General features: G+C 40.9%; 1 protein-coding gene across 1 annotated transcript in view; it reads right to left on the bottom strand.

Moving 5' to 3' along the window:
* VAV3 (vav guanine nucleotide exchange factor 3) overlaps positions 1-27,741 on the bottom strand; it is a 441,372-nt gene that overhangs the window by 227,614 nt on the left and 186,017 nt on the right. The window contains exons 3-5 of the mRNA XM_070367578.1: positions 10,954-11,012; positions 8,473-8,538; positions 2,812-2,920 (exon numbers count right to left, since the gene is read on the bottom strand). Coding sequence (XP_070223679.1) covers positions 2,812-2,920; positions 8,473-8,538; positions 10,954-11,012 — 234 coding nt within the window. The remainder of the gene's footprint in view (positions 1-2,811; positions 2,921-8,472; positions 8,539-10,953; positions 11,013-27,741) is intronic.

Below are 27,741 nucleotides of genomic sequence, written 5' to 3'. Positions count from 1 at the left end.
ACTGCATTTGTGAAGCATCTTTGTTTTTAAAGGGCTTCCCTGGTGGCTCAGATGGTAAAGAACCTGCCTGCAATGCAGGAGACCCAGCTTCAATCTCTGAGTCAGGAAGATCCCCTAGAGGAAGGGCATCGCAACCCACTCCACTATTCTTGCCTGGAAAATTACATGGACAGAGGAACCTGACGGGCTGCGTGGTGTCACAAAAAGTTGGACACGACTGAATGACTAACACACTTTGCTTTTAAAAAAATTTTGAACAATGTAAATGTAAAAGTTTGAGATAATTAAAAACATACTTTGTATACTCTCTTTAAACTGAAGCATCTATTTTACTATAAATGTAACTCAACCTGGAAACATTATGAATGGTCTAATACCATTTTCTTAATGTACAGCATACTTTACAAGTGCTATAGAAAAACTCTCAAAAATCATAAAAGAATATTTGGTAAGTAAAAAAAAAACCTTAAAATATTTTTTCAAGAGTTCACATCTTGGTGTTTGGTTTTTACTAAGTGTTTAAGACTAGAGGCAGAAGAACATGGTAGGAAGATCAAAGGTTTGGGGATCAGATAGAATTGGGTTCAAGGACCAGTTTTACTGTCATTTAGCTTGTCATTGTGAAGAAGTTACCTAATTTCTCTGTCTCGATTTTCTCATCTATAAAACAAAATTACAGTAGCCAGCCCAAGGATCTGTAAATGAGATAACCCATGCGGAGCGCCTAACACCCTGAGGAGCGCACTGGACGTGCCCTGTGCCTTCTGCCATCATCACCACTCACCCTGGGCGACATGGACAGCCCAGCACCGTCAGCACAGTGAAGACAGTCCTGGGGAAAGAGAGTGAGGAATCTGCTGGTGCCCAAGGCAGCTGATAATTTAAGGGGGCACAGACAATATTTTGTCACCTAAAACACTTAAAATGCCGCCACAGGTGTCCAGTCAGCTGGCACAGCAGGTTAAAGCACACATTTATGACATTTACCAAACACAGGCCAGCCAATCTGTTTTCATCCCACAGAAGCTGCTGCTCCCTACCTGGGCATCAGACAACTTGTCAGCCTTTTATTAAATGCAAGAGGTCAAAGAGAGCTGAGCAAATTCATCAAAGTACTCAAGAAACCTAAACTACACCTAGCTCATGAAGAAAGACTTTTGTGTAAAAAAAAAAGACTATGTTCATAAAAGTTTAAGCAACTGACTTTTTCTTTTCTATTTCAAATTACAGATGATAAAATCATTCAAAGTAATTCTGAATGTTTTACATATTTTCATGCAGATAGTTTTGTGGGCTCATATTGACTATGGTAATATCTGAAAATAAGTTTATGAAACAGCAAAAAAATACTAGGGGATGTATAATGAAACAAAAGAAAGAAAAATACCTTATATCAACTCCTAACAAATAGGAAGAAATATTCTTTAACATATATTTTATGCCACATCAAATTTAAAGTAGATTTATCTGCTTTGTAAGAGATTTCCTTTCATAACAGTATAATTTTATGATTCCCTGAAATTATGCTCTATTGCCACTCTGCTTTATCTAGCTGGGTCGCACGCCCTTTACCTCTCAGACTTGATTTTTCTACTAGTAAAATGAAAGGATTAGACCAGAGATTCCCTATAGATGTTCTGAACTGCACAATGTCTCATTTTGTGCACTTCAGTTGTGTCCAACACTTTGCAACTCTACGGACTGTAGCCACTAGGCTCCTCTGTCCATGGAATTCTCCAGGCAACAATGCTGGAGTGGGTTGCCACGTCCTGACCCAGGGATTGAACTCACATCTCTTGTGTCTACTGCTTGGGCAGACATGTTCTTTACCACTAGCATTACCTGGGAAGCCCAATACCATGTTCATACGCCTCTAAATGCAATAGTATGTCATGGTTATACTGCTGCCGCTGCTAAGTCGCTTCAGTCGTGTCTGACTCTGTGTGACCCCATAGACGGCAGCCCACCAGGCTCCCCCGTCCCTGGGATTATCCAGGCAAGAACACTGGAGTGGGTTGCCATTTCCTTCTCCAATGCATGAAAGTGAAAAGTGACAGTGAAGTCGCTCAGTCGTGCCCGACCCTCAGCGACCCCATGGACTGCAGCCTTCCAGGCTCCTCCGTCCATGGGATTTTCCAGGCAGGAGTACTGGAGTGGGGTGCCATTGCCTCTTCCACATGGTTATACAGTTATACATAAAAAGGGATGGCTCTGATGGTAAAGCATCTGCCTGTAATGTGGGAGACCTGGATTCAATCCCTAGGTCAGGAAGATCCCCTGGAGAAGGGAATGGCTACTCACTCCAGTATTCCTGCCTGGAGAATTCCATGGACAGAGGAGCCTGACAGGCTACAGTCCATGGGAGTCACAAAGAGTCTGACACAACTGAGTGACTAACACTTTTTAAACATAAAAAAGAAAACAAAAAATGATTCCAGCAGAAGTTACTAAATAATTTTAACTATTATATTAATTACAATCATTTCATTACAATTGCAATTAATATACTTATTACATGAATATTATTTTATGTTATTAATTATAATTATATTAGCCATTCAAATAATCACTTTCCTAATAAAATAATTCAGACTAATAAGTCATGGTTATATAGTTAAAAGCAAGATACAAAAAAAGGCGACTCCAGCAGATGTTAGACTAATTATAACTATTGTATTTATTATAATTTTAATTTTAGCATAAATATTGTATTAATTATAATTATTACATTAATTAGTCCTTCAAGTAATCACTTTGCTTATGAAATACTCAGAGTAACTTAAAAAAGTCCTAGCCAAGTCAAAGTCCTACCGACTGCTGTGCTTCCTCCGCCTTCATCAGGTCCTCATACACCTCGCCACCTTCATCCTCCCCATATACACAGTCGTACAGACCCTCTTCATCTTCCACGTGGGTTTCACTGAAACAAAGGGTACAACATAAATGTCATTTTCTATCATGCAGTAAATACAATAGTGAGAAACAGGTTACTGGATTTTAGTAGAAAATCCCGATCAACTAGAGTGGAACGAGTGAAAGGCTCACATTCCAGTTCTGTCCCTCCTGATAAGAACAATGACAAACAACAGAATCCGACAGTGGTGGTAATGACCTAACACCCACTGGGCCTCTCCTACACCACTCTGCATGGATTATCCTCGTTTGCCCAGGCCCAGCATTTACTGTGTTAACAGGTAGGCATGTTGCTTGGTCAGTCATAGTGACAAGCATTTTGAGAGAACAAAAGATTCTTTGACTTGCCCAGAATGACACAGCTCATCACAGGGCAAAGCTAGGATTTAAAATTCAGGCTATCTTACACCCTGAGTATTTTAACTGCTTTATTATTGTTATTGTTGTTCAGTTGCTAAGTCGTATCCAACTCTTTGTGGATCCATGGACTGCAGCACACCAGGTTCCTCTGTCCTCCACGACCTCCCAGAATGTGCTCTTCATGTCCATTGAGTGAGTGATGCTATCTAACTATCCTCCTCTCTTCCTGCTCTATTTTACTGCCTCCCGCTGTTCATATGTCAAGGCCTCATGGGAATTCCCTGGTGGTCCAGTGGTTAGGACAAGGCATTTTCACCACCCTAGCCCCAGGTTCATTTCCTGGTTGGGAAATTAAGATCTCACATGCCTTGGCCAAAAAACAAAAGTCTCAGTTTCATCATCTGTATTAAAGGATATACTATGGAGAAGACAGGGGAGTTGGGAAGGAGTTACTCTGTTATAAATAATCTCTTTAGAGCAGTAATTTATGTTGATTATAATCATCAATATCTAGTGCAATAGTTTTCAAACCATGTTCCTTCAAGGCCACGCAAAGGATACCCATAGGTTCCCTTTGAGTCAGATTCCTTTTTTATCTGTTTTATTTGTATTTTGCTTAAAGAAAAGGTCCCAAGGCTACAAGACATTTTTAAAAGCCTTTTAAATTCTTCTGCTAGTCTCCCAGCAGTGGAAAATAATCTCTACTTTTAAAGCTTCCATGAATGCTTCCACAGTGACTGATTGATGTATCGTCCCTAAACTCTTCATGTGAGACAGTAAACCTGTTCAGTCAAAGCAGAAACAGCTGCTTCTACCTGTCACCCATTCTATCACTACTCAAGACTTTTTCCTTTCTGTTCAAGAGCTCCATAAATAGCTTCTACTAACAAACAATGCCAAAGAACTGAGATTAATAAATTAAGGTATGTTAGAAAGAAGCATTAACCTCTCTTGGAAAAGAAATTCCACTCCTCCAATACTGCCAGCCCTTAGCATTTCTCTTGGGCCTGTGCAGATAGAACATTATAAATTGATACGTACAAAAATAAAAACATTGTAGGTATAAATGTCACTGTGCAACTCAGAGCATTTTTCAAAGTAGGGGCAATCACAAGGTTGTCTGTGTTTGTCAGGAAGAGTTATTTGGAGGCATTTGACAGAAAATAACTGTCAAATACCCAGAAGAAAGAAAGGCGCCTTAAGGGAGAGCAATACAGAGAACTCTGCTCTGAGAAAACTCATTCCAAGATGACTTGTCCTCCTGTCTACCCACCTACCTGATTTCTACTAAGAACCTACTGATTGCCAGACCCAGAAGATACAGAAGAATGCCTAGATCCAGAAGATCCAAGGGCTCTCCCATAGTCTAATGTGGAAAACAGCACAGAAACACAGAATTCTATGATTCAGAGGAAAGAGTGAGCAATACTCTGACTAAGGAAGTCAGGGAAAGCTTCACAGAAGATATTACATCCGAACTGGATCTGCAGTGTATTTATTTACTCAACATGTATCTGGGGAATAAATACCATGTTTCAGGAGATATAGCTGCAGATGAGGCAGACACAGTTGCTGCCCTCAGGGATGACACACTGAGTGAGAAGACGGGATGAGTATTCAGACAAAGGATGCCAAGCTGTGTGAAGGCAGGCAGGTGTGCAGAGCCTGGTGATGTGAAGGGTGGAGTCCCGCCCAGGTGAGTGAGGGGAGATCCAGAGAAGGGCTGAACCAATCTGAGAAGAGCCTTGTCCTCTGTGAGGTGAAACTTACCTGGGCAACTGGGGACCATAGCGGGGTTATAGAGGGGTCGTGTGGAGAGTGAAGAAGTCAGACAGGGAGATGGGTCGGAGGTGATGAGCACCGTAACTAGGGTAAAGGCAGGTGAGGAGAGAAACATCGAGACTGTGTGACGTCCAACCAAGCAGACTTGGGGACCAATCTGGCTTAGGGAGAGGGAGGAAGGGGTGAAGGATGCTTTTCAGCTTTCTGCTCTGGAAAACTAGGGAGACGGTGAGTCGTATCGGCAGTTCCAGAATTTCCATACTGAGGGGCTTAGGCGGGCAGCCTCATCTGAGAACAGTGGGGCAGTTCAACTGGTTTGAGCACTTTCCATAACCCATCAAAGGATAAGAAGGTTTGATGAGGTCATGAAGGAACTGAGATTTAAAAACAAGATAAAGGAGTAGGTTCTATATCAAAGGGGATCCTGTTCAGAAGGAAGACAGGCTGTGAAATCCATTTCCTGCCTCAGACCCCCCAACTCGCCCTCCACCAAACAAAAACAACAAAACAAAATGCAAACAAACAAAAACTGACATCGTCTTGCTTAATCCTTGCTATTGACTATTTCCCATGAGAGCAGAGGCATATATGTATAAATCCACACAGATTTTTCTCTAAGAATTGCAGAAGGGACACATATGCACCCACACACATTGCGACTGGGCTGGAACAGTCTGGGTTTTGTTATTCAATCCCATAGTAAAACTGTTTCTTGCTAACAGTTTGGTCAATACTTTCTGATTGGCATAAAATGAAGAAGGGAGATGAAGGAAGGAGCTGTGATTTTTCAAATGGCCAGTAGATCACCAGCCATCCACATTCACTTTCCTGTGTCCAGGCCATCTATATACGGTTACATCTGACACTCTGGTCATGAAGGCTGGAGGAGCAAGGACACTGTACAGGTTGGCCATCGCACATGCTCCCCATGCCATCCTGCGTCAGCTTCTCTCCACCTCAGGAGAGAGTGCTTCCCCCTGCAGTGCAGAGCAGAGCAGACCACTGTTTGTTCCGGGGGCCTCCCTTCAGGCGATTCACCCCCAAAGGTGACAGTGAAGTATGTGAAGCCACAGAGCTCATCACAAAGCCAAGACTGAAGATCAAGACCTTATGGCAAACTCAAATGCAACAGCTGCAGGAAACACATGACATTTAGACCTCCAACTCCAGGCGGAGAGAGGAAGCGGACTGCATCTCCCAGGGCGGCCAGGCTGGGGACCGAGGTTTTCTCCAAACTTGCATCCTTACAGACTAATTCTGACATCAACAGAACAAGATGAGCAAGATTATAGGAACGAGTAAGGATAAGTGACAAATGATGGAGGTTAAAAAATGTCATCATAGCACTGGAAATAATAATATTCTTTTTAAGACCACAAAGAATTTAATTATATTACCAGTAATTTTATAGTCACTTGATAAAGACTAGAGCCAATTCAATGAGACACTCAGTAATGACTTTGCTGAAGATTAGTAAATTCTAGGAGATTTTAAATAGAAAAAATAAATAAATAAAAAGTCTACTTAAAATCAAAAAAAAAAAAAAGAAATCCTTCTTCTTCTTCTTTTTTTTTTTGGCTGCTCCAGGTCTAAGTTGCAGCATAACATGAGGGATCTAGTTTCTTGACCAGGGATCAAACCCAGGCCCCCTGAAATGGTAGCACAGAATCTTAACCACTGGACTTCCAGGGAAGTCCCAATAAGAAACCATTCTTGATGGACATTTGAAATATTAGACTTTGTGGCCCATCCAAATGCAGCCTACTCCAGGAGAGCTGCTGGCCGGCCCTATGGCTCCTATCACAGAGCTCTCCAGCTGAAAGTTCTTGGAGGAGCAACGCAGGGTGCTTGTAGGAGTCAATGCAGTGAGCTAGAACAAGAACTGCATGGGTTCAAACCCAAAGACTACTATTTACTAGCAATACGATCTTTGGCAAGTTACTTAGCTTTTCAAGACTCAGTTTTCTCATTTGTAAACTGTGGTGATACTAGTAACAACTTCAGAATGTGGTGTTACATGAGAGAGTGCGTGGAAACATGGTTATAACAGGCTTCTAGGAACTGACAGATGTTTCCTGATGGACAGCTCAAGCCTGAAATATCACGCCTGGAAGAGGTAGATGCTCAATGCAGCTTTGGCCTATTTATTCAGAAAACAGATATTTATTGAGGGCCTACTAGATACTAGACACTGTTTGTTTTTTGTTTTTTTTTTCAGATTTCACAAATAATTTTATTTTTTATTATTTTTTTAATTTTATTTTTAAACTTTACAATATTGTATTGGTTTTGCCAAATATTGAAATGACTCTGCCACAGGTATACATGTGTTCCCCATCCTGAACCCTCCTCCCTCCCCATACCATCCCTCTGGGTCGTCCCAGTGCACCAGCCCCAAGCATCCACTGTTTAAAGTGCTAGGAAAATAGCCAAGAACAAGGTAAAGTCCCTGATCTCGTGAAGTCGGTACTCTGATGAGATGGACAGTCCATGAAGCAAACCGAGACTACCTCAGACAGAGGCGAGTACCATAAAAACACAGGGCGAGGGAAGTGGTGTGACAATTTTAGGTAGGGTAGTCAGGAAGGCTTTGCTGGGAGGGCCATCTGAGTGAAAACTTGAATGGTGAGGGGTCAGCCCCAAGGGCGGAAGGCACAGCAAGGGTAAAAGTCCTAGAGTAAGAACAAGCTCCTTGTGCTGGAGTTATCAGGATGGATAAGTGGATGAATTTCCATAGGACCTGAATCTCTCCTGGAGCAGAATCTATGTCTTATTACAATTCTCTGCAAACATACCTGATCTTTGGCATCAGTTCCCTGAGGGGTGAGGATCACATTTTATATTTATTTGTAATCTGCACAAGTCACTCAATCAGCAGGAGATAATCAGCTGCAAAGACCTTTAGCCTCTCCTGACTATTTAATAATATGGCCCAAAAGGATTCTCTATTCAGAATCAACACCCTCTGATGAAACATCCCTGAATAACCCCCTCCCACACTAATCTCATCTGCCCTTGAACTTGCAGAGCAAGCATTATCTGTCCTATAAGTCTGATGGTAGATTCTACTTCTCTCTCTGATTGTTTCTTATTTTCCTGATTCCAGGTTCGTCTACTACCTCTACAATGCCTTTGAGAAACTTCCAAATGTTAACTTCATCGCCGTCTGTTTCTTTACTCTCCATAGAGACTCACACAATGCAAGATACACAACAGGAATTAAAAGCTACTTGAAGTACATTTTCTTGTGAACATTTCCATCAGGAGTTTGAGGTTAATTCTTACATGTCTTAATCACTAAGCCACGGTTCCCCTTTAGATAGCTACTTTAACACCTATGGTTAAAATTCACAAAGGATGCAAAAATTGGCACTGGTGTTAATTTTGCTGAAATTTTGCTGAAAACGCTCAACATACTCTATTAAATCGGGCAGGCCTTTGTAGATGTCATCATCATTAATGCTTTCTTCTGTCGGGAAGGGCCTAGGAGAGAGGGAAGAAAAAAGAGTGAATGAGCAACAAGGAGGTGGACATTTACCACTCACTAAACACTAAAGTTCAACTGCAGCCAAAGTGGTCAGGTCAGTCACCATGTTTCACATGACATCTGGGGTTCCTCCCAAAGTGTGGGACCCTGTGGCTGTGTCAGGGTCCCCCAGGAAAGCTGTGGCACCTGCTACCCCCAAACCCCTGCAGCAATCACTGCTGGTCACTACAGTCACGTGAGTGGTTGCAGACGTGCTAAGGTGCTCACCGTTTCCCACCAGCCACACACTTGCAGGCTCGCCTCACTGCCCACTGCAGCTTCCCAGTTCAGAGTGGGCCCTTATCTTCCACACTGTCTCTTTGCACTTAAGAGAATCTGATCTGACAAATAATTTGGTAACAATCCTCCAAGCATGACTCAGTTTACTAGTATCCATAAAAAAATTAGAAGTAAAAAATGTCATGTCCTCTATATATGATCATTGACTCTGATATACTTTTCTACTCAGACCATAAACTATATAAGTCATATTTTTGTATTTTCATCTATTGGACAAACGAGTCAAACAGGCCTCAGGGAGAGTATGATGTTTTCTTTGTCCCCTGGTCAAAGAAAATCACTTTAATTTATGCCCTGTTCCTAGCTATTGACTCCCTTGTTTGCCTCACGCTTTGATCTTTGTTCATAACAACAACATAATGCCCTAAATTCACATCTAACAAAATCACAGTGATTATACTATGGTGCCAAAAGTTTTACGCTTTCTTTACATACAGGCAGTATGTCATATGTTTCATAAAAACAAGAGGACCCATCAAAATAACAAATAAGCACTAAATAATTATATTTAGTATAGGGAAAATATTTCACATTGGTTTATAGATTAACTTAATACTTAGGACATTTAAGGAACATACATTTTTCAAATAAGTTAAAATGTGTGAGAAATGCCAGTTTCAAAATCCTTTTTTAAAACAAATATCTTGACATATTTTATTATATTCTTATATCTGAGTCCATTGCAGTAAAAACAAATTATAAATAAGAGTAATTAAAAAAAAAAAAAACTTCTATGTATCCTTTCAGAATGAACCATATAAATATGGTTAATTAACACATAAAAATAAAAGCATGCTATTTAAAAATCTTCTGCTTGCATATAACAAAATATATGCTGACATGGAAAGAGAATCATAAATTGAAGAGGCAATGACAGGGTATGCAACGTTTATCCAACCTATAGACTCCCTCTGTAGAAAGCTGTCAAATTCATGGTCCATTTCTGAGAAAGGGTCTGTGGGGCATCCTCCCCAAGGTCACTGTGCTTTGTACCCAAGGACTGGGCTGCCCAGCCACAGCTGATTAAACCTGTAGACATGATTGTATCCCCTCTGTTACAATCTGAACGAGAACAGAAAATTGGAAGCAACAGAAGACGAGACAGAGGTTCACAGAGCCCCATAACAGCTAGAGACAATTATAGACTCCTGAGGAAATCGCATGAGAAATGAGATCCATTCCATTTCCATATGGCCTGGCTGTGTGACTGCTGAAACTGCTTTTCTGTTGTTTCTAACATCATTAACAATACAACTTTCTAACTGAACTCACTTGAATATGCTGTATTTTAAACAGAAAAGGCCCAACACATGTATCTCCATTTCCATACTTATTGACTGCATAATATTTCACTACATGGAAAAAGTAGAATTTAACCAATTTACAGTTGACCTTTGAACAAGAGGGTCTGACCTGCACAGGTCCACTTGTAAACTGACTTTTTTCAGTAGTACATACTATACAATCCATGGTTGGTTGAAACCCCTGATGCAGAGGAACAGAGGGTGCAAAATATTAACTGTAAGTTATACTCAAATTTTCAAATGTGTGGACAGTGGGTGCCCCTAATGCCCACACTATTCAAGGGTCAACTATAATTCCAAGATTGCATTTGGTACCAAACCTTCAGTATATCTCCTTGTACATACATCATTTTGGTTGTCTGATTAATTCTTAAAATGCCTGAAAGTTGTGACTCCTTCTTATGGCTTATAGGATACAAATGTACTACAACATCTTTTAAAATATTTATTTAAGCATTTGTCTTAATGAATCACCTGTATAGAAATGTTAGAGGAAGTTAAAAACATAAATAAATAAATAAACGTATCAGTGATTGTCACCAGTAAATTGAGAACAGTATTTAGGCAAGGTGCTTTATTCAACTCTACGAAGAAGTTCTTACTTGCTCAACAAATTTCAAATGTCTATTGAGTACTACTATACTAGGTATTCTGAGTGAATGAGATGGAGTCCCTGTGTGCAAAGTGCTTTACAAACAGTTACTATTTGATAAACAATCACCTCACTGAACTGAACAGGACACACGAACCACAGGGAAACCAGCTTACCTGATTCCTGTGGCCAACGCTATAGGTGTGCGAGAAAGTCGCGATAACGTTTCTATTACCTGAGAAAAGAGGACAGGGATTATTAGACATGCATTTCATAAAAAAAAATTATTTTCAAGAACTAGTTTTACTAGCTAATATTAACAACAGCAGCAGAAATGTAATTTGTAGATACCACAAAAAATGCAGAATGGGAAGAGCCATAACTGAGAAGCATAAACATCCGGGTTGTAATTTTGTCCCTTGCTTTAACTTTACGATGCTAAGCAAATGACTAACCATTTGGTTTGCCATTTCTTGACCAGGAAAAACAAGGAGTTAGGCAAGGGAGTCCTAAAGGTCTCATATTTCCACTTCTACATGATCTCAAAGACCCTGTGCACTCTTGCACTGTCCAAAACAGTAGCCACTAGACACAGAGAGGCTGTTTAAATGTAAATGAATTCACATTTTTAAAACAAAAAATCAAGTTCCTTAGTTGGACCAGCTACCCTGCAAGCGCTCAGGAGCCCATGTGCCTAGTGGCTACTGCACTGGCTGATACAGACATGAAACGCGCCCACTATGACAGCGAGTTCCAGTGAACAGCACTGCTCTGTAGCCCGGTAGTTCACAGGGCAGGCTCTCAAGCCAGACCGTGTGACTGCTAATCTTGACTTCACCATTTATTGGCCATATATCCTTAGACAAACTACTGAAAGTCTTTGGGTTTCCATTTTATCATCTGGATACAGCTTACAATGATTTAGATTACTAATAATCCTTACCTTATTATAAGAATTAAAAAGATAATGCATGTAAATTATTTATAGGGTGGCTATTCTTACAAATGCCAACTTTAAGAAAATTATCTTATTCTAATTCTAGAAAAAGATCTTCCTACATTACCTTAATTATCTGTATCTGTTTCAAAAATTCTTTATAAATATCTTCAGTACTTCACCCTCAGTGTGCTCTGACAGAGCTTTAGCATTAGCACCTAGAAACTGTATCTTCCTTCCTACGTTTGTACCTAACAGCATCTCTTTCAAAGACTTAGTGAGGAAGTCCGTGAGCTAAAATGTATTTTTCTCATGAAACCACAGAGAAAACATAAATTGTTTTAAATTTATGTTTAAATTTAAACATAAATGGAAAGATAATAAATTGTCTTAACTCTCTAAACAAAATGGGAAGAGGTTCTACTACACAGTCTGTTCACAATGAGGAAAAAAAAAAGAAAGAGAAAAGGTAAAAATGTATCTCTGGGTGGAGGTAATCTTTGAATTCCTCAGTTCAAAGATGGAAATGTAAAGTTTCCAGTACTAGGCTATTCATAAGGGTATTAGCCACATATACACTTCCGTATCACCTACTTCAGGAGGCAGGATGTTGCTGTGGTTACAAACTGTGAGCTGAGAACACTTGCAGGGCTTACGCACCTGCCTTTATCACGTGGATAACAACAACACATCTCACAGAATTACTGAAAATTAAATGAGACGATGCCTATCAAATGCTTGACACAATAAATGTGAGCTGTTAATAATACACAAAATAAACTTATTATATACACATGAAATTTAATCAAAACCTTTTATGCAATTTCTTCCTGGTTTAACTGCTGAGGAGCAAACAAATACAAAAATAAAACACCCAGGTAACACTTGATATCCATAATAAATATTCCAGAATAAAGATAAAGCATCTTCAGTGAGTCTATAAATTCAGAAGACCATAAACAAATAATAAATTTACCAGAATAAATAGATTTCATGATAAAAATAGTCATTGGCTAAATTTCCAAAAATATGTATTCTTTAGGGAAAAGGCTAGCTGTTGGAGAATTCCAGGATAATCTGTGAAGTAATATTGAAACTCATGAATTAACTACATTGGTGAATTTTAGCCCGAGCCTTATCCTGATATAGAACTGTTCTAAAGGTATGGGGTGAAGTCTGCTTCAAATTTGTTTTTTTCACAGCAGTATCACTACTCAATAAGAAGAGAAATAGTAACAGCATTGGTATAGCTACGTGTTCTACTACTTCTGTTATTTATTTTAACACAAATGGTAAAACACCAAATTTACAGCCTGTTCCCATCCCACAAAGACTGTATGTAGTTTGATTTTTTTCATACAGTTGTCCACCAGAGGGAGCCAAACGATAGTCTATCATTTCACTGAGGCATTGAATGTAAGTATAAACATTTCTGAAAATTAACAAGCTGAAACCAATTCCTGTTATTTACTTAGACGGACTACTTATTGCTAAGGATAGAAAAATAACAAAGATATAATGTCCGTAGATGAGACAGAAGGATAATATGTATCACGTCTTAAAGTGACTCTGAGGACTATCACACAGTTTTGTGTCTATCGTTATACATCAGGCCCATCCACCAACTCTAAGTTTATTCAAAGCAAATAATGTTTGGTCAATGTAGTGTTTTTAGAACAGTGTGCATTCTGTAAAGGTGGGGTGTATCCAGATTTGGAATAGACAAGTACACAAGTTAATGCCAAATCCTCAAGCTGTCCATGTGGAGAATGACCTACTGTTAGAAACATCCATCCAAGTATATTTACAAAAGAAAATATCCCCTAGGGCAGTAAGAAGACTGACCTTGAAATTGGCCTTGAAATGTCTTAATTTCTAAATTGTTGCCTCAAATAGTGTGACATATGGACATTAATTCTCAGAACGGAGGTGTAACAAGTTAGAATATTTGCAGGTTAATAGGCTGACAACCAACTACTAAATCCACATCATGGATTTTCTTTCCCTACCTACATCCATCCTTTGTTTGATAAGAAGAGTAGCATTTATAAAGAAAAGGAAAAAATTCCAGATAATAGGAATAAGAGTGACGTGTGAGGAAGGTGGGAGAGGTGGGCAGGGCTTCTGTGTGTATGCTTTAAAAGGGTGAGCTAGATTCCAAAATCCATGAAGGATCATTGGACAAGTTTAAGGAAGAGAGCAGGGTCAAAACTGCATCTTTAGAATGTCACTCAGCAACGTGAAGGTCAGACTGGAGTAGGAGGACACTGGATAGAGACAGGGGCCAGAGATCCACAAAGAGGAGGGTTCTCAATCATCCAGGTAAGAAATGGGAGGTCTCAGCTAAGACAGCAGCAGGGGAGCTAGAGAAGAGGCAGAAACGGTGACCTATTTAGGAACAGAGGCCGAGGCACTGGGGAAGCTGCAGGAGGAGGAAGCACCCAGGACCATCTGGACTGGCTGCTACAGTGTGGAGGGGCCGGCTCCACCACTGCCCACCCTCAAGCTCCAGGATGCTCCAGAGCAGGAAGTTCTTGTTCTCTGTTTCCTCCAAACACCTGAGTATGTTCATCCTGAACTCAGCCTGGCTGATTCCCACCCAGAGCCTTCTCTGACCATCTCCCTGCTCCAGACTGGGTTCTTTTTGTCCCCACAGGACCCTGGACATCACTCTGCCCTAGCACCTACCACCTTGTTTAAAAATTTATCTACTATTTAAAATATTTCAGAAGGACTCATATTTGTCAGCTGAAATAATACAGAAACACATAAAAGTTGCACCCCCCAACCCATACACACACAAAGCTCTCTCACTTTCTGCCTAAAGGAAACCCAAGGTAAGAATCTGGTGTGATTCTTGAAGAATTTTTTTATATGATCATTATTTTAGCTAATGTGTTTCTATTATACAGATTTTTCTACAAACATGCTTTTGTCATTTAAAAAAATATCACAGATAGTGGTGTCAACACATAAGATCTTCTTTATTCATTTTAATGTTGTACCACATTCCAATGTCATATAACAAAATGACTTAACCATTCCCTTGCTGGTGAGTTTTTTCAACACTTTGCTACAGCAATGCTGTAATTAGCATTCTTGCCAAATACCTTTTCAATCGTGTGCAGGTACGTCTATAGGAAGGATTCCAAGATGGGACAGACTAAGGTATAACCATCACTCTTCAAAAAATTTGCACAAATTCACATCACACCTGAAGAGTGTGTAAGAATATAACAAGGCAGGGACTTCCCTGATGATCCAGTGGTTAAGAACCTGCCTTGCAATGCAGCAGACGCAGGTCAGATCCCTGTTTCAGGACATCCTACATGCTGTGGAGCAACTAAGCCTGAGCACCACAACTACTGAGCTTGAGCACCACAACTACTAAGCCCAAGCACCACAACTACTAAGCCTGCACATCATAACTAAGACCCAAATAAATATTTTTTTAAAAAGAACATAACAAGGCATTCTAATGACCTGTTCATTTGTCTGTCCTTCCCATCCAACAATGGAGAATACCTTAAGGGCAAGGAAGTTGCTTCTTCACTGTTCTATTCCCATCACCGAGCTCACAGCCAGGTTCCTACAACCACTTAACACAAAAATATTTGTTGCTGAAACGAATGACTAATACTTACCTTGCAAAACTGTTGTGAGGATTAGGGATAATATGTGTAAAGATATGTAAAGAGATTAGCCTGCCACAAGTGAGGAATGAATGAATAATTGAAGAGGTCCATTATGAAAATTAAATATTAAGTATGAGAAAGAGTTGCTTATCTCCTCAAACCTAGAGACAACATACACAGTGGCACTCCCCCATCAAAATTTCCCCCTAATGATAATTTTTATCTAGCTTGAGCTCTTTATTTTTTCCATCCACCCCCATTAGTCAGTCTAAAAGCCGTGAAATAAAACGTCTACACAAACAGAATGGCAACACAATAAAAAGTCTACACAAACAGAATGGCAACACTGTATACTAATAAAGCCACCCATTTTAACCCTTCTCTTCATGAGTCCTTCTGGCTAATTCTCCCCCTCTGCTAATCTAGCACATTTAGTGCTATTGATATTGCAATTTGTGAGGAAAACAAGTCAACCGTGCAGAACCAGTTTGTCACAGCTCCTTTCAAAGTCCTTTCAAAGCCCTGACTTAAGGAACCTGTGGACATAGAGAAGAAAAAGAGCAACCATGGGGACCAGCACACAGGTCTGCTATGGATTTACCTCCTTCAGTTATGTACTCTGAACCTTTCTCTCTTAACTCTCTCCCAGAGCAATGAGAAGGCTCTGAAGATTCCTGAACAGGGAGCTGGATGCAACGGGAATTCCTGGGGAAGTGTTCCATCCAGGAAGGGAGGTTCTGAAAGGGCAATCAGGTGGCTGCAGGCTTTAACCCCATGCGGCAGACAAGCTGAGCAGTCCCAGAAGGTTCTGCAGCATGAAGCTGCCGCCTCGCAGCTGAAGCCACAGACAGGGATGCTGCATCATGGTTCCTACAGGCTCAGAGCAAGGGCCCTGTGAGGTCACGGAGGAAAAACCCAGGCCCCAGAGGACACAGGTGGGAGTGTGGGCCTGGCCCTGCTTAGCTGGGTAATTCAAACAGAAGGACAGGCCTGCAGACTAGCTCAGGGCAACAGAAGCAGCCCAGAGATCTGGTTTTACCCAAGCACACTATTCTCTGACCCAACCAGACGCTGAGTTTCAGAATAACAAAGTATCTCACCTTCTCCTAAGAAATCAACAGAACTCATTACCTTAAGTTTCTTTGCAATTCTCATCTCATACAGTGAATTACCCCATTAGGATACAGTGTGGCTCAGGGCCATTTCCAGCAACATGTTTGCATCTTTCTCTCCTAAAATACCTGCTGTTGCTTTGAATATCATAATTACCGAGCACTTCTTCTGTGGGGAAAGCAAAGCAGTACAACCACATAAAATGAATAAAATATTATTTCTGTATATCAAGAAAGTTACAAACTATGGGAAATACATCTGCATTTTTCAAAAGAGTAGAGTATCTATATGGGTTCAAGTGGGTCCAAATTATCTTGTGCAGGTCTTGATACTAATCATAAATGCAAGGATTATTCTATATACGTTATTCTGAGGTCTCAAACATAAAGTGCTATAAAGAAAAGGAACTTCTCTTTAGGAAAGCAATATACTAGACTGGTTATGATGCAAGCCTAAGACTCATGTTTTCTGGATTCTAAATCCCAGCTCCACCTCTCACTAGCTGGGCGTCCACTTAGGACCATCCCATACTCTCACTGCTATTTCCTAATGCCATCGTTGCCACCATCATCATTGGTAAAGAAAGATTTGATCTTTGCAAAGTACTTTCAAAAATTAAATGTGACATTTTCCTCAAGTTATTATATGATACAAAAGAAAACTTTCCAAAGGCTGGGAATATATTTAATAAATTATGTTGTACATTCCAGTACATGATAGCCAATGTTTGTTAATAGCTGCCAACAGTTGCTAAACTGGTCTAATTATAACACTTTCCTCTTTAAAAATGAGGGCTGTGGATGTAAATGTTTTTCTTTTATTTAGTGTTCATTTTCTGCTTCTGTGTAATTAATGTTTAATCAAAATAATCAAATAAAAATACCAACTCCTGTCATACAGAAGTATTTCTAAGAGCCTGAAAACAACTCCATGTGACCTTGCTACAGTGAATTTTAGTAAAAAGCAAGCAAACAAATGTTCCCGCCCAGTCTGCTCATGAAACACTAGTAGGACCAGAATCACATACAGCTCATATGGAATTAAAACAGCTCTGAGAATTGGCAGTACAGAGGGAGGGGCTCAGAGATCATCTCCTCTCAGTCCCCATTATCTCCATACTCACTGCCTCAAATAAATATAAATACCTATAAACTTTTTCATAGAGGAAAACACAAGCAGAACACTCTATGACATAAAGATGACAGCAAGATCCTCTATGACCCACCTCCCAGGGTAAAGAAAATAAAAATAAATAAACAAGTGGGACCTAATTAAAGTTAAAAGCTTTTGCACAGCCAAGGAAACTATACACAAGGTAAAGAAATAACCCTCAGAATGGGAGAAAATATTAGCAAATGAAACAACTGACAAAGGATTACTTTCCAAAACATACAAGCAGCTCTTGCAACTCGATGCCAGAAAAACAACCCAATCAAAGAGTGGGCAGAAGACCTAAACAGACATTTCTCCAAAGAAGACATGGCTAACAAACACATGCAAAGATGCTCAATACCGCTCATTATTAGAGAAACGCAAATCAAGACTACAATGAGATATCACCTCACACTGGTCAGAATGGCCATCATTAAAAAATCTGGAGAGGGTGTAGAGAAAAGGGAATACATTCTGGAGAGGGTATGGAGAAAGGGGAACCCTCTTGCACTGTTGGTGGGAATGTAAACTGATACAGCCACTACGGAGGACAGCATGGAGATTCCTTTTTAAAAAAAATAGGAATAAAACTATTGTATGACCCAACAATCCCACAACTGGGCACATACCCAGAGGAAACCATAACTGAAAAAAACACATGAACCTCAATGTTAATTGCAGCATTATTTACAATAGCTAGGACATGAGAGCAACCTAGATGTCCACAACAGATGAATGGATAAAGAAGCTGTGGTACATATATACAATGGAATGTCAGCCATAAAACTGAATGCATTTGAGGCAGATCTAAGGAGGTGGATGAACCTAGAGCCTGCTATACAGAGTGAAGTAATTCAGAAAGCAAAAAACAAATATTGTCTATAAACGCATATATAGAGAGAGCCTAGAAGGATGGTACTGATGAACCTATCTGCAGGGCAGCAACGGAGATGCAGACACAGAGAACAGACGTGTGGATGCAGAGGCATGGGGGTTCAAGGGAGGAGAGGGTGGGACGAATGGAGAGGATGGATTGCGAGAGTAGCATGGAAACACACACTACCATATGTAAAAAGGACAGCCAGCGGGACCTGCTGTGTGACTCAACAGAACTCAAATGGGGGCTCTGTGACAATCTAGAAGGGTGGGGTGGGGTGGCAGGGAGGGTCATATATACATATATATACATATACATATATATATATATATATATAGCTGATTCATGTTGATGTATGGCAGAAACCAACACAACATTGTAAAGCAATTATCCTTCAATTAAAAAACAATTTTTTTTTTAAATCCATGTAACTAGAGTACGTGTGTCATTTAATCACAATTTCAGGACAAGTCCTTTGGCTGGATTGCCACCCCCAACCATATGGCAATCCTCCCAACTCCATCCTATAAATTCTGGAGCCATCACCACAGTCTAGTCAACTGATCCTTAATTACTTTTAAGTCACAAACTGCTTTGAGAGCCTGATGAAAGTTCTTGGTTCTTTCCTGGGGTTGGAGGGGTGGGGGGACCCTATATACAAATACACACATACACATTAAATATATGTCTACCAAATTCTGAAATCCAGGGACCTCTTGAAGACCATTCAAGAATTTCCTAGATTTTCACTCAAACTCCTTCTTTGCCTACAAGAAAACCAAGGTGCAGAAAAATTAACTAGCTTGTCCAAGGTCAAAGAACCAATAGCAGCAGAACCCAGGTCCCTTATCCTCTACCCAGGCTACTGATCTTTCCAATTCACTCTCTTGTCTATGAATCTCCTGCATTTACTCCGTGAACATCTACAGAATACTCACTACGAGCTAGACACCCGATCAATTTGTATACTGAGGATAACAAAATGGAGATAATTCCTATACAGAGTGAAGTAAGCCAGAAAGAAAAACACCAATACAGTACACTAACACATATATAGAATTTAGAAAGATGGTAACAGTATACGAGACAGCAAAAAAGACACTGATGTACAGAACAGTCTTTTGGACTCTGTGGGAGAGGGAGAGGGTGGGATGATTTGGGAGAATGGCATTGAAACATGTATAATATCATATATGAAACAAGTCGCCAGTCCAGGTTCGAGGCACAATACTGGATGCTTGGGGCTGGTACACTGGGATGACCCAGAGGGATGGTACGTGGAGGGAGGAGGGTTCAGGATGGGGAACACGTGTATACCTGTGGTGGATTCATGTTGATATATGGCAAAACCAATACAATATTGTAAAGTTAAAAAAAGAAAAAAGAAAACCCACCAGCTGTCAGGAAAGACCACGAGGATGATTAGTGAAAACAAAGACCTAGTGTTTCAAAGCACATCCACAACCCAGAGGAGAGAGAGGTCAGCTCTCCCCTTCAACCTGAAGGATAAAGTAAGGGAGGCTCAAAGTTCAGTTCAGTTCAGTCGCTCAGTCGTGTCCGACTCTTTGCGACACCGTGAATCGCAGCACGCCAGGCCTCCCTGTCCATCACCAACTCCCGGAGTTCACCCAGACTCACGTCCATCGAGTCAGTGATGCCATCCAGCCATCTCATCCTCTGTAGTCCCCTTCTCCTCCTGCCCCCAATCCCTCCATGCTAAAGCTGAAACTCCAGTACTTTGGCCATCTCATGTGAAGAGTTGACTCATTGGAAAAGGGAGGCTCAAAAGTTGACCCTAAAAGAGGGGACCCAAGGCTGAACCTTGAAAGGCGAAAGAGAATTTCATGGACTGTCTGCATGTTAAGTGAGGGATGATGGGTGAGAAACACCACCCTCTGACCCCATCCCCTCCATCGTCACCTGTTCCAATGAGAACATTTGCACCTTACTCTCTGAGAAGATCTTAGTAGTTGCCATTTCCTGAATCATAGTTTCCTTATTTGGTAGACAGTGAATAATTTTCAGGTTCTAAGAGACAAGGTCACTAAGCAAATTTTTTTCTAAACCAAACAGACCAGCTCTTGTCTTGTGAGGCATTTCCACACCGCTGTCATCTTGCTGTCTCTACATTCTTGGTCTCCACACTCTGCATCAGAAGACCCAGCAGAGCATCTTCTCTTCAAGCCTGTTTCTGCTCCCTATTCCCAAGGAGCCCACAGTCTCACTCCTCTCCCTCACCTGCCCAGACACCCAGGAAACTTTCCAGAATGGCACTTCTCCTTCACACCCTATCCTAGCAACCCACCCTTTTAAATGTCTCTCAGTCTGACTCCTTCTCTCTCCTAGTGCTCCTGCCTTAGTCCAGGCCTTATTTCTTGCCTTGATTATTGGAACAGCCTTCCAGTTCGTTTCCATGCCTTCAACTTCACTCCCTTCAAACTCATCTTCTGCTTCGTGACCATAGAGGCCGTGTGAGTTTCAGAACTGTCCATCTGAGTACACCACCATCACCACTATGCACACCTTAAAATTCCTGAATGTGAGCCCTCGTGCAGGGATCAAGTCATTTAGCTGCACACTCAGCAGCCTTCACTTGAGCTGGTCTGCTCCCTTTCAGCCTTATTCTGCCTACTCGCTTCATATTTCCTGTTCAGCCCTGTCCAATCACTTTGCCTGCTGTGCTCTAGATAGATTCCGGAACCATACACATAAATTCTAGCAGGTCGTAAAATTCACTTTACTATAATTCACAGAGATAGTTTCAAAATGAACACTTTCAAACTCAAGCGCTGGCAGGAGAAAAGCAAACTGGTATCAGCCATGCTAATTTTCTCACACCAAGTAAACAGAATTTACAGCTTTTCTTACACACCATTCTAACCATCCCCTGGGTCCAAATACCAAACCAGATGAAACCTGAAATTCATCAGTGCAGAGTTAGGTGTCTGAAGCACGACTCTCTAGTTAGATGCAAACATAAATACTGCTTCTCCTATATTTTACAATGGTCTGTTAGGATATGTTGAACTTAGTATGTGAATAATAAAGAATTCAATTATTTGTATGCAACTAAAAAATAGTTTTGAAAACATAATTGTATTTGCAAATTATTTCCTGCCTTAACACAGAGACACAATCTACAAATATTATGTGACACTTTTAACATGTTCACTACCACAACAGAGAGTTTAGCTGTGGACCCTGTAGGTAAACACTGATTACTCACTGCACAGTTATAGTAATGACTAGTTCAGCATTTGAGGTTGTAGCAGTGTCATTACCAGTTCACTGAGAACCCACTGTGGCTTTCACACAACTCACTTTAAGCAGACATGTCCTATGTGTTAGTATCAGGCCGGAGAAGAAGTTTTTGTGATCAGAAATAGACTGGGAGAGTTCTGTGTTACTTAAGGGACTTGGAAATAGAATGAATTTTCAAAACTGCTCACAAATCATTCAGCTGGGTCAAAGTTAACATATTTTCCAAACCTGGCTCACTTTCAAAGTCATGCAGAGATCTCTCCTCTTTGGCTTCCTGCTTCCAGCATGCTGCCCACATGGCTATTCCTTCTTTAGAGGATGAAACTGACTGCCTGGAGTGCAGGAACAAACAGGCAACACCGCCAGGATGACAGGTCCGATTGTGGAGTGGAACATATCCCTTTCTGCCAGCCTGGAGATGCCCTCATCTTTATCCCAGACCCAGGTCTGCTCCAGAAATGTCTGCAAAAGTTATCCTCATATTTCAAATCACCTAACAGAAACTGCACCTCTGCCTACAGGGCTAGGTGAACAAAACGACAGTCCTTAAATGGGGCTTTGTTTTGGCTGGTTTGGTAACACTGGTCATTTCATACTGGTTAGGAGTATTTGTTTTCATATGCACTTGAACAGTTAAAAAGCAGGTAAACTCATTCTTTATTATGTTATAAATAGTTTTCTAACCAGAGGTGATAAACAGAAATATGCAAGCCACACAAATAACTTTAAAATTCTAAGAAGCTGCATTAGAAAAAATTAAAAAGAATACAGAAATATGTAATCAAGATACAAAAGCAAGACTCTTATTATATATATATATTTTTTTTTTTTTAATTCTAAATCTTCAAAATTTGGAATGTATCTTACAGTTAGGCATATATAATTCAACAAAGGCATATTTGAGAGCCCAAGAGTCACATGTAGTTAATGGCTATAGACAAGTGTTAGCCATTCAGTCGTGTGCAACTCTTTGCAACTCCATGGACTATAGAACACCAGGCTCCTCTGTCCATTGAATTCTCCAGGCAAGAATACTGGAGTAGGCAGCCATTCCCTCCTCCAGAGGATCTTCCTGACCCAGGGATCGAACTCATGTCTCCTGTATTGCAAGCAGATTCTTTATAGTCTGAGCCACCGGGGAAGCCCAATGGCTATAGACAAAGTCCAGACAAAAACCTTCTGAGTGCTCACAGTATTAAGGAGAAGGAATCAAGTCCATAGTGAAGAAAAGGACGGGCCAAACCTGTCACTTTACAGATGCAGCTGGTAACTATGAGTGATACAGCCCCATCAGACTCCCCAGCTTGATGTGCTCAAAACACAGCCAGAGCCTACACTTCTGGAGGCCCGGGGCCCATTTTAACAGAACGAGGAGAGTGCTAAAGAGACCAGGCAAGGGAGTGGGGAGCCCTGGGGGAGGAAGAAACTGCTCCTCCACGCAGACCTTCTCTAGTTCACATTTTCCTGCCATCTCTAAGTGCCAAGTGTTTAATCATTCTCTCCCCCTGTCAATCTGACAGTCACCCATCAGGACATTCATCACCTACCCCAGGCCCTGCCCCACGAGACTCACTGAAAGCTGGGCAAGCCCTCTGCCCCCAATGTGCTCACAGCAGGGTTCGGAGACAGAAAAGCAATCACAGAGATGCAGATAAACCATTACACAGCTGATAAGAGTTGTGGAGGGATGGTGCACAGCACCTGTGAGAGTGCAAGGACAGTCCTTGTCCCAGACTCCAGGGGATGCTTCTTTTAGGAGCAGACATAGGAGTTGCGATCTGAATTTCTAATAAACTTATTTTTAATTTTTATTGGAGTATACTTGATTTACAATGTTGTGTTAGTTTCAAGTATACAATAAAGTGAATCAGTTATACCTATACATATATCTACTCATTTTTAGATTCTTTTGAGCAGACACTCCATTCCAGCATTTTTCAGGCAAAAGCATTAATGTTATCAGTGTGTGTGATAGCCTAAATGTTTGCATCCCCCCAAAATTAATATTTTTAAAACGAATCCCCAATGTGATGGTACTGGGCAACGGGGTCTCTGAAAAGTGAGTGGGTCCTGAAGGCTAATGGGATTGGTGCCCTTATAAAAAAAGACCCCAGAGAGCTCACACTCCTCTTCCTCCACATGAGGACACAGCAAAGAGATGTCTATGAACCAGCAAACAAGCCTCACCAGACACTGAATCAGCTGGCACCTTGATCTTGGACTTCTCAGCCTCCAGAACCATGAGAAATTTCTGTTGTTTAAAGCAGAAATTTAAACAATTGGTCTATGGCATATGGTCACAGTATCCCAGAAGGACTAAGAAAATCTCTTAACATCTTCGCTTCTTTCCATTTACTTTTCTTTCTCATGAACAGGGAAGACAGTGAGTTCCAGAGATCCATAAATTTATCTGTTTGTAAGCCAGTCCCCACTGTGGTAAGAATGGGCTCCCAAATGTCTGCCTCCAACAGGAACTTCTCCCATGCAAGCAAAGTAATGCTCAAAATTCTCCAAGCTAGGCTTCAACAGTACATGAACCGAGAACTTCCAGATGTTCAAGTTGGATTTAGAAAAGGCAGAGGAACCAGAGATCAAATTGCCAACATCTGCTGGATCACAGAAAAAGCAAGAGTTCCAGAAAAACATCTACTACTGCTTCACTGACTACGCTAAAGCCTTTGACTATGTGGATCACAACAAACTGCAGAAAATTCTTAAAGAGACGGGAATACCAGACCACCTTACCTGCATCCTGAGATATCTGTATGCAGGTCAAGAAGCAACAGTTAGAACCATACATGGAACAACAGACTGGCTCCAAATTGGGAAAAGAGTACATCAAGGCTGTATATTGTCACCCTGCTTATTTAATGCATATGCAGAGTACATCATGCAAAATGTCAGACTGGATGAAGCACAAGCTGGAACCAATATTGCAGGGAGAAATATCAATAACCTCAGATATGCAGATGACACCACCCTGATGGCAGAAAGCAAAGAGGAACTAAAGAGCCTCTTGATGAAAGTGAAAGAGGAGAGTGAAAAAGCTGACTTAAAACTCATCATTCAAAAAACTAAGATCATGGCATCCAGTCCCATCACTTCATGGAGAATTGATAGGGAAACAATGGAAACAGTGACAGACTTTATTTTCTTGGGCTCCAAAATCACTGCAGATGGTGACTGCAGCAATGAAATGAAAAGATGCTTGCTCCTTGTAAAAAAAGCCAAGGCCAACCTAGACAGCATATTAAAAAGCAGAGACATTCCTTTGTCGACAACGGTCCGTAGAGTCAAAGCTATGATTTTTCCAGTAGTCATGTATGGATGTGAGAGTGGGACCATAAAGAAAGCTGAGTGCCAAAGAATTGATGCTTATGAACTGTGGTGTTGGAGAAGACTCTTGAGAGTCCCTTGGACAGTGAGGAGATCAAACAGTCAATCCTAAAGAAAATCAGTACTGAATATTCATTGGAAGGACTGATGCTGAAGGTGAAGCTCCAATACTTTGTCCACCTGATGCAAAGAACTGACTCAATGGAAAAGACCCTGACACTGGGAAAGACTGAAGGTGGGAGAAGGGGACGACAGAGGATGAGATGGTTGGACGGTATCCCCGACTCTATGGACATGAGTTTGAGCAAGCTCTGGGAGTTGGTGATGGACATGGAATCTTTGCACGCTGCAGTCCATGCGGTCACAAAAACTCAGACAGTTGACTGAGTGACTGAACTCAACTGAATCAGACTTGACAAATTACAGTGCAATTTCCCTTGCATCCTTAGGTGGGTTAGATCCAGACTGCTAATGGCCACAGAGAAGTTAGGACTCCATCTGACAGGTCATAGAGTTAGGCAAGTTGTTTAAGCAGTGCATAACATGTTTGGATTTGCTTTCTAGGATAATTGTGCTGGCTGTTCAACAGATTAAAAGAGAAAGATACGGCTGGAAGAGAGACTAGAGAAGGGAGACTAAAAGTTCAGGTGACAAAGCACATAGCAAGGCCCAGGGCACGTAGCTGTGCAGGAGGGAATGCATCCAAGGGTATTCCAGAATACATCCAAGTAAGGTAAGACAGCTACGCAAATGTGCTTCTCAGATGGCTCAGATCCATGTTTCTCAACACTGGCTGAAAGTCAGAAACACCTGAAGCTTTTGAAAAACACTGATATCCAGACCTCCGTTTCACAAAATATGACTCAAACAGCCTGCGATGGGGTTCTAGCATCAGGACTTCTAAAAAACTTCCCAAGTGATTACAATACATGTGCATGCTAAGTCGCTTCAGCCACGTCCAAGTCTTTTGCGACCCTATGGACTGTAACCCACCAGGCTCCTCTGTCCATGGGATTCTCCAGGCATGAATACTAGAGTGGATTGTCATTTTCTACTCCAGGGGATCATCCCAGACAGGGATTAAACCTGTGTCTCTTTAATCTCCTCCTTTGCCAGGAGGGTTGTTTACCTCTAGCTCCACCTGGGAAGGCTGGGATGAAAACCACTCACTTGGATAAAGGACACTTTTTTGAATCCCTAAAGTCAAACAGAAACAGTTAGTTTTTAATCTTTAATTTAGCAAACAAATATTTTTTGTAATTTATATTGACTTTTAATTTACATACCACACAATTCATTTGCTCTACTTGGACAATTCAAAGATTTTTCGTAGGTTTACAGAGAGTTGTGTAACTATCACCACAGGCCATAGAGGTTTTATTTATTTATTTTTTGGCCACAAGGCATGTGGAATCTTAGTTCCCTGATCAGGGACTGAACCTGTGCCCCCTACACTGGAAGTGCGGAATCTCAACTGCTGGATAGCCAGGGAAGTCCCTAACAAGTAAGTAGTAAGTGCTTAAAACAGGCACTAAATTTAGTGCTTAGTTTCATTTACTCTCATAAAATCTATGACTTCTGTGATATTACTACTACCTAACAAGTAAGTAGTAAGTGCTTAAAACAGGCACTAAATTTAGTGCTTAGTTTCATTTACTCTCATAAAATCTACGAGTTCTGTGAAATAAGAACCCTCTAAGGGTCAGAGGTACCCCACTCCAGTACTCTTGCCTGGAAAATCCCACGGACGGAGGAGCCTGGTAGGCTGCAGTCCATGGGGTGGCTAAGATCGGACACGACTGAGTGACTTCACTTTCACTTCTCATTTTCATGCACTAGAGAAGGCAATGGCAACCCACTCCGTGTTCTTGCCTGGAGAATCCCAGGGATGGGGGAGCCTGGTGGGCTGCTGTCTATGGGGTCGCACAGAGTAGGACACGACTGAAGCGACTTAGCAGCAGCAGCAGCAGCAGCAAGGGTCAGAGGTAGAATGAGTTCTAAGAATATGACAAGCCAATAGCAGAACCTAGATGGAAACCCAGGTCTGAATACTCAGATCTGCTAAAAGTGGATAATGCTGCCAGCACTTCTAGAGTTGGACCTTTGATCGTGATATGTTTCTTAATTCTCATGTATCTTGATCCCCAAGGGGTGTAACCACCTCAGAAGCTAAATGTTGCTCCATGCTCCACTGAACCCTCAGTGTGTCTAACACCATGTGAACAACGGTAGCATCAAAACTCAGCTTATACTAAACTCACCATCACACTGCTGAAGCAAAGGTGGGCTACCTTTCCGTATTTTGTTGAAATATTTAGAAACCTTGATGTTTTTACAGAAAACATTTTTCAAGGTAAAAAGTACTACGGAAATATAAACTTTGCACATTTATAGCGTAAAACAGTTCTTTTAATAGTACAGTTCAAATTCATATGAAAATATAAATACGTCATAACTGTAACTTCCTGCATCTTTTTGCTTGAATAATAAACAAACAGGAAACACACTATTAACATAACCTTCTATGAAAGCCCATGTAAATTTCAACAACAAAGATATTAATATTTACTAAACCAGGAGTACCTTATTATGCAGTCATGCTAATGGCTTATGAAAATTTATTAGTTTGTTTGCTCTATAACATTTGGGTACA

The sequence above is a fragment of the Bos mutus genome, chromosome 3 (genome assembly GCF_027580195.1).
Source record: "Bos mutus isolate GX-2022 chromosome 3, NWIPB_WYAK_1.1, whole genome shotgun sequence".
Taxonomy (NCBI): domain Eukaryota; kingdom Metazoa; phylum Chordata; class Mammalia; order Artiodactyla; family Bovidae; genus Bos; species Bos mutus.
This window is presented reverse-complemented; position numbering and strand designations above follow the sequence as displayed.